Source organism: Octopus bimaculoides, chromosome 21 (genome assembly GCF_001194135.2).
Source record: "Octopus bimaculoides isolate UCB-OBI-ISO-001 chromosome 21, ASM119413v2, whole genome shotgun sequence".
NCBI classification, from domain to species: domain Eukaryota; kingdom Metazoa; phylum Mollusca; class Cephalopoda; order Octopoda; family Octopodidae; genus Octopus; species Octopus bimaculoides.
Window position 1 is genome coordinate 3,246,228 of NC_069001.1, and position 8,864 is coordinate 3,255,091.

Here is an 8,864-nt window from a genome sequence, read left to right on the forward strand (position 1 = left end):
ACTTTGCCATAATAATACTTTCTGGAATACCAAAAACAATGGTTTAGGGATAGGTGTGGCCCCATGGTAAGAAGTTGGTTTCTCAACCACATGGTTCTGTGTTCAGCCCCACTGTATGGCACTTTGACTGGGCAAGTGTCTTTACTATAGTCTCAGGTTTATCAAAGCCTTGTAAATGGAGTTGGTAGACAAAAACTGAAAGAAGCGCGTCAGTTGATCTATCGGTTTTATAATGTCAATTCAATAATCTATCAGTTTATCTGTAAGTTCAATAATCAATAAATTTACTCATCTACCAATTCAGTTTAATAATCTATCAATTCATTAATCTTTTAGTTCACTAATCTATCACTTCTGTAATTTATCAATTTAATAATGAATAGCTTAATAATCAATCAGTGTTATAATCTACTACTTCTATAACCTACCAGTTCAATAATCTATCAGTATAACAGTCTATTAGATCAATAACCAATTCATTAATTTGTCAATACAATATCAGTTCTATAACCTATCAGTTTAATAGTGTATAGCACAATAATCAATCAGTTCGATGATCTACCAGTTTGATAATTTATTAGTTCTATAACCTGTCAGTTCAATAATCTATCAGTGAAACATAATATTAGTTCAATAATTTATCCATTAATTTATCAATACCATATCAGTTCAATAATCTATCAGTTTAATAATGTATAGAACAATAATCAGTTAGTGCTGTAATCTACCAGTTTGATAATTTATTAGTTCTATAACCTATTAGTATAATGGTCTATTGGTCCAATAACCAATCAATTCATCAGTACAGTAATTTATTCATTCACTAATCAATCAGTACAATAATTTATCCATTCTATAATCTATCAATTCTATAAATTATCAGTTCAATAACCTATCAGTTCAATAATCTATCAATCTAAACAGTGTTTGAAAAGAAGACTGAACGATCATGGTTTCATGACTGCAACACTTTTGGTCACAGATCTGTTGGATGAAGTTTGATTGTGATGATTGGTGATGACAACGATGATGGTGATGACAACGATGATGGTGATGATAAAAATTGCAAGGATAATAACTGTGACACCTAAAAAAAAAAATAGAAAAGAAAAGCCAAAAAACAAACAAACCAACAAAAACAAACTCAAAAGAGTATGAAATAGAATGGTTTCCATTTCTATATTTTATTGTAGAATTGGTTTGGTTACGAGAGTCTTCGGCTACACGGACTTAGGGAGAGTTTGCATTGATCAGGGGACCAGACTGGCCAATTGTATTATGCCCTTAAATGACAAGCCAAGCCACCACAGCTCACAGGACTATTTATTAAAAGACAGAGGCTAAAATCATACTGGTGGTGCACCAGCATGGCCACAGCCTCAGGACTGAAACACATATGAGAATAACAATTAATGTTGCAGTAAAGCACATGGCTGAAGCAAGAGAGAGAGAGAGAGTGTGTGTGTTTGTGTGTGTTGGAGCAGAGGGTATCAAATTTACTCGTTCACATATTGCTGGAAAAATACAGGCATTGGTTTCTTTTTGTTCTTTTACTTGCTTTGTTCATTGGACTGTGGCCATGCTGGAGGGTGGGTTTTTTTTTTTGCTTTTTAGTCAAGCAAATTGGTCTCAGCATTTGCTGTTTTTCTTGTTTTTATTTTGCTTTCTTTTTGTAAAGTCTGGTGCTTATTATGTTGATATCGTTTTGCTGAACCGTTATGCTATGAGGACAAAAACAAAGCTACACAGGTTATCAAGCAAGAAGACACAAACAAGCATGCACACACACACACACACACATTAATATATACATACATAGATTGTATGTAAGTGTGTGTGCGTATGTGAGTGTGTATGTGTGCCTGTGTGTATGTATGGCTTTGTCATTAAGAAGTTCTTGAAACTATGTGACTTTGGGTTCAGCCCCATGGTATGGCATCTGGACAAACATCTTCTTTAACTGAGAACTGGTCAGTGCCTTGTTTAGTGAATTTGGTAGATGAGTTTCTGCAGTTTCAGCCAGCCAAATCCACTCGCAAGGATTTGGCTAGTCCAGCAGGGCCTTATAGTCAAAGACATTTATCCAAGAAGACACTTTCTATGCAGTAGGATTGAACCTGCAACTACATGGTTGTGAAATGAACTTCTTAACTATACAGTAACACACATGCATCAATACATATACAGATACACTGTTAGAAAAAATCTCCCATCACTCTAGTTTGGGATTAACTGAAGAACTGAGATCAAAAGGACTTAACTCCACCCCCCCCACTTCCGATCTTCAAGGCACATGATAAGAATCGGAAATAAAATAGAAGTTCAAAGATCATATTGTTTTGGTGTTTTGATTCTGCGAGTTCTTGTGGCAGCTACTGTAGATGACAAGATTGTTTTAGGTGTGGCTTTGTAAGATACAATGTTTGCTCTTGGCAAACCAATGCCAGTTCGTGAAGTAAGAGGATCGGTTAGCGAAGAAGAGTCTGAAGCAATGGCGGGTAGGGCTCCTACTACTGTTGCCACTGTGGTGTTTGGGGACGTGACTTGTTTCACTTGTTGACCTACAACTACAGAGGATTTGCCACTGTTGGAACTCATGAATGATGGCTGACCAGTTTGGACTGAAGTGCCAGCAACTTCGACAGTTCTGGTTTTAACAGATTCTAAGAGAGAAGAAACTCGCCCAAGAGGTTCGGATTTGGTTACTAAATATTCACCAACTGCATCGGACATCAACGATGTCTTAATGTTGCCAGTTGATGATGCACCTGAAGAGAGCATTGATGAAGACATGGGCAGAATAGAAGAAACTGCTGTCGTAGAAGTAAGGGAAGTGGAGCTGGTGGACTTGGCTATAGTTGTGATACCAGAAAGATTGTGAGAAGAAATGCTCCCACCGGCAGTCGTTAAATTGCCTCTGTTCAATGAAATATGAAGCGTTGTTTGTTTGCCGCTGGCAGATTCAGACAAAGCTTGTAGCTTGCCTAAGTCTAGTTGGGAATTACACAGGATTTTTGCCTGGGTGATTGTTGGAGTGCCTGTGCTTTTAGTTAAAACTGCCGTAGTTAAAGGAAAATCATGGAACTGTAGCTTTTGTATGGCCTGTACCTTCTCTTGGTCAGGTGGGTTTATTGTAATGCCAGATGTGTTGCTGTTGTTGTTGCTGATTTGCTGAACAGATGTGAGTGCCGGGTTAGAATTAGCAGCTTTAGGTTTACCACTGGCTGTGGTTATTGGCTGACCAAGACTTAAAGTAGGACAGGTTGAAGTCTGACTATTGCTGCTGCTACTGCTTCCCTTCGCAGAGCAGACAGTGATTGATATTGGACTGCAGCTTGACTTAGCTATGGAGGTGAGAAGTTGCTGAATTTGTGGAGAAGAAGCAGCTGTTGTGATATGGACAGTGGTACCACGCGGACCAGTGTGGGAAACTGTGTAGATGGAACCCAAACCAGTGGGTAGGCTGATGTGCGAAGAGCTTGCTTGAGGAAGTTTTGTAAACAGCTGTGCAGAAACTGGTTTGTTCAAAGAACTGCTATGCTTCTGCTCAGATAAAATTGATGAAGTCATGGAAGAAGCTGTAGAGACTATGTTTAGGTTTTGAGCTTCAGGTTTGGTGACTACTAAAGCTGTCTTTGGTTTTGTCTCTAACTCACCGCCACTAGTTAAAGACTGTAGCTTGGAGTTAGTGAGGTAGCTTGCACTAGAAGGAGGACACTGTAAGAGACCGCTGAGCTCAGGAGCGCTGGAAACAACTGGAAGAAGAGTAGCAGGAGATGGTGAAGACGATGGTACCGAAGGTGACCCGGCTGTAGACTTGAAAGTGCTCAAAGGTGAAGATGATGGGGATCCGTCTGCCAAGCGAAATATTCTCTTCTTGGTGTTGGAATCAAAAGCCAGTGAAACTGCTGCCTGACGTTTCCGATGTGTCTGTCGACGTGCCACAACTATTGAGGAAGAAAATGATATTATCAGAATCAAGAAGCAAAGATTATTCATACAGTAATTCAACTGCTATCATGGCAAATATTTCATCACACCAAGGAGAAGCAGGAAAGTAACTTACATTTAATAAACTCCTCCACCTGTTGTTGAATTATTTTAATACATACAGGTAGACCTACCAACATCAAATAAAGACATCTAGCTATTTAATATACAAACACCTAAATTTGTATTTAATCAGAGACACACCTACATCTGTTGCTGAGTAACTTAATTCAGATACATCTACCATCCAACCATTGCAACATGGAAGGCGGACGTTAAAAGATGATGATATACACCTACTGCTCAATAATTTAACAGGGACACATACTTATTTAATATACAGACATACCTGTTCAATTACACTGTGTAACAAAATTTTATTTATTCATTTTTGTTTTTGGCTTTTAAGTGTTGTTTCCTATTTGCTTCTATCAAGAAATCAAAGGAAATGACTACTCCTGCCCTCAAACTTTGCTTTTGTCACCTGGACATCAATGTTTTGAAACTGACCTATTTTCCATTACACTCCAGACAGATTCAGCGCTGAAGCAGAAATATTGTTATAGCAAATATTCTGCTCAATACTACATATTTACTTGTCAGTTGCTTCACCGTAACCAACTGAGCATGTCCCTCAGTGGCCGACAGTATGTGCATCTTTGATCAAGAACAGGAGTAGAGGGGGAGGGGCATCATAGCCATGTGTTGAGAGGGATTCTTTGGGGTTTGAATAAATGCAACAAAAGCAAAGTTTGAAGGAAATATTAGCCATTTTTCATACTTTCTAGGGGTAAGCAAATAAGAAATAAGCAGTTGCTACCCAAGGGCAAAAATCACATTATACAGTGTTATATATGTGACTAGATTTATCATTGTCATCATTTTTGGTTTTGAAGATGACTTAAATTTCAGTAGAGACAAAACACACACAAATCCAAACAATTTATTTCGTAATTTTATACTTTATAAATATTTATATGCAGGATTTGTATTCTTCTGTCCATATCAGAGAGGGCTAGCTAGAAATTTTAAGGGCTTACCTTGAGTCTTAGCAGGTGAAAGTGGCTCAGCTATGCTCCCATCTGAAGACTCATCTCCTAATTTTGACTCTGCACTGTCTGATAGTTGTGGAGTCTGACGCATCACCTTCAATAACCGAGACACAGTCGTTCCCTTCGAAGCGGGTATAAATTTGGAATTCTGAAACAAACAAAAATGAAGGAATGATATGTAAATGCTGAGCCAGAATAGGTTTGCTAAAATTTGCTTCTACAATAAAAAAACAACAACAACAAAATCCCCAAAGAGTCTGAAAAACTTAATGAAACACACATACCTTTTATACATTAAAAGCACTGCAAAGTCATTTTGAGAAAACAAAACAAAAAATAAAAGCATATATTTCAATTAATGAACAAATTTTTTTATTTTCTAAATCAGTTCATTTAAATGGAAGGTAAGAAGGGGGAGGGGATTAAATTGTCTGTACAGAAAATTGTAGACAGGAAAGTTTTAAAATTAAAATGCCATTATAATAGAAAATGAATATTCATGTTAATCCTTTTGTCATTAAATTTCTCATGAATAGGCACCTTCATGTTTATGCTTTTTCCTTTTACTTGTTTGTTATTGGACTGCGACCATACTGGAGCACTGCCGTGAATAGCTATCATTTTATGCCCCAGTTTTTAAAATTTTGTTTCATTGGCAGAGGTTGGAAAGATTTTCTGAGGCAGTGGTTTACACCCAGCTGCCCCTTCCTTTAAGACTTTAGCTCTTATTTCTAGCAGGTAGGTGCTTGTTAAGCATCATTATGCTTCATGCAAATTTATAATTCATAGCTATTTAATGCTATTGCGTCTGCGATCCACCTATGTCTCTGCTGGTGATATCATCAATTTTAAAATTTATCCACAGATGATATGAACAGTAGTGACATCTGATTTTAAATCAAAGTGTTTGAATGTTTTGCTTATAAATTTTTATGCACCATGTGCTCTGTTTTTGGTGCATATGTGCATATGTGCATATGTGACCACAGGATGTCACAAAACGTAAGCAACAAAAAAATACGAAGTACGAGGACATGGAATATGAACTTTCTTTTTTTTGCGAACAATGAAAGAAACAAATGGAAAACAAACAACAAAAAGAACGACACTTCATCAGTTGTCGGCTGTTTTACTAATCCGTATTTCAAGCATTTCACGACAAGATGCGCCTTCAATAAAAAGTTGCTCCTGCAAAGCAAATTAAATAAAATTTGGGATTTTATGGAGGGTTAAAATTGGTGACAAAAACTGGTAAGCCTAAACAAGGGTGTGGTGGCAAATGTGAAGAAAGAAGCTTGGACAGGAGACAGACAAGAATACGTTTTCCTTGTCCAATGCATATATATATATATATATATATATATATATATATATATATAGAGAGAGAGAGAGAGAGAGAGAGAGAAAGAGAGAGAGAAAGAGAGAGAGATATTGATTTGATTATAGAAATTGTAGTTGTGGCCAATGCCAGTGCCGCCTGACTGGCTCCCTGTGCCAGTAACATGTAAAAAGCACCATCTGAACATGGTCGATGCCAGCCACCCCCCCCCCTCATCTGGCTCCTGTGCCAGTGCCGCCTGACTGGCTACCATGCCTTTGGTATGTAAATAACACCCACTACACTCGCGGAGCGGGACTGAACCCAGAAATATGTGGTGTGGAATCAAGCTTCTTACCACACACACATATATATATATATATATATATAAATATATATAAAATGTACGTATGTATGTATGTATGTAAAAGGCCAATTATCTTTTGAAGAGTTGAGACACGTTACAAAATCAGTCGCAATAAAAGAAACAGGTGTTTATTTCATGAGTTAAAACACGAAATGAGAAAACTAATTAGACTAGATTAATTGTCAAATTTAATATTCAACATTCCCAGTTCGAATCATATGAGATATTTTAAGACAAGATCAACAGAATTTGTGATTATTTTTTTTTTTACCTATGTTTATTATATCCAATGATTAAAAAACAGAAACTTGGAAAAAGTTATTTTGTTTCTTTTGCCTTAATAAATTAAAACTTTTAAAAAGAGTGAAATGGAGGATAGTTATTGTGCAACTTTATCATGTGTGACTGAGTGTTGGACAGAACTTTGTAGAAGACAAGGAGTATATAGCCGACAGTGAAACAGAAAGAAGCAAAAGTGAAAAGAAAAAAGAAAAAAAGCACATAGATGAATTTACAAATAAACAAAAAAGTGATTGATAATTAGTTAAAAAAAAAAATCTTGAAATGCATTTGTGAATAACCTGATAATTATTTCTGCAAATTACTGAGAAAATAAAAATAAATAAATAAATTATTTGGAAACATCTGGAAAAATAGTCAAATATTAATGGTCGGATTAGTAGCAGTAGTAGTAGTGTGTGGTAATGAGAATGATAATATAAACAAAAAAAATCAATGTTAATCTAATGAAGGAAAATTGCTAGTCGTTAAATCTGTTAATAGAAATTAAAAAATAAAAGAAAACAAAGAGAAAGCAAAAAACACAAACTAGAAATAATTTTTATTCAATCTAATTTATACTAAAAGTACATTAATATCAAAACTTACATACCCCCCTCCACACACACTTGTCTATGTCTGCGTGTATGTGTGGATAAAATGGACAAATTTTTTTTTTTGGTTAAAAAAAATTGCCTTTCTTTGGTAAAGGAATGGCGTGCAATCAATTAATTGCTATTATAACCACTGATGCTTAATTTACTGACTGTTCCCTACCTGTACCAACCGACTTGAGGCACAAAACTGGATACTTTAAAGTAGATAGTCAGGTGATTTGCCAATCGTTCACTCAAGCATGAAAAAGACAAAAAAAAACCTAGTAAATGACTAAGAGTATTCTTCTTTTCCCTAGCAAGCATGAGAGACAACCCTGGACATGTTTTGGCATTAACCTGACATCCTCAGCAAAGAACATCTTTCCTTGTCCTTGCTGAATTAACAATGATTTACTCATCCTCATAGTGGATGAATGCATCCTCACCTCAGAGAGTTAATCATTTCGGAGAGAGGGAAGGCTATTGTTTTCCAGGTATTAACTCTCCACAAGTGGGGTGAAACAGCTTCAAATCATAATCAAAAATACATATTGTCAGGGGCTGACAACTCCTTCAACAATATCTCACCCAGAAGTGAATAAAATCACCGATGCAGCAGTCATGGGGTTCCAGGCTTGATCCCAGTGAATGGCACCTTGGGAAAGTGCCATCTACTACCATAGCCTTGGGTCAATTCAGGCCTCACGAGTGGAATTTGGGAAACAGCAGAACAGTGTGAAATCCAGTTAGATGCAATGCATTTGTATGTCTAGCTGTGTCAAAATGATTTTATCAATTTGCATGAGATTTACATTAAGAGTACAACTATTATCTGTACCTTTTCTCTTAATCTAATCCTCAGCCACTTTTATGTGTGTGTGTGTGTGTGTGTGTGTGTGTGTGTGTGAGTATTCAAATATTGGGTTAAAAACAGTTCTATAATGTAAACATTATCAATGTCACATATTGTATGTGTATTGTTAAATGGCTTTCGTCTTTAAAAGGGCCTTCCTTGGACAAAATACTGCAGCCTAAAACCATTTAACAGCACATACATTAAATATATGACACATGTGTATCAGCATACATATCTCATCATATACATATTTATACACACTCATATATATATACACATACATATATATACACATACATATATATAATCGTTCATAGGTACAGTCTATATACATATATACATGATAAATCGTATATATATATATATATATATATATATATATATATATATATATATATATATATAT

General features: G+C 36.0%; 1 protein-coding gene across 1 annotated transcript in view; it reads right to left on the reverse strand.

Annotated features, from left to right (window-relative positions):
* Positions 1-1,144: 1,144 nt before the first annotated feature.
* LOC106874144 (KAT8 regulatory NSL complex subunit 3) overlaps positions 1,145-8,864 on the reverse strand; it is a 26,193-nt gene continuing 18,473 nt past the window's right edge. Inside the window, exons 13-14 of the mRNA XM_014921801.2 lie at positions 5,031-5,190; positions 1,145-3,947 (exon numbers count right to left, since the gene is read on the reverse strand). Coding sequence (XP_014777287.1) covers positions 2,323-3,947; positions 5,031-5,190 — 1,785 coding nt within the window. The 3' untranslated portion in view covers positions 1,145-2,322. The remainder of the gene's footprint in view (positions 3,948-5,030; positions 5,191-8,864) is intronic.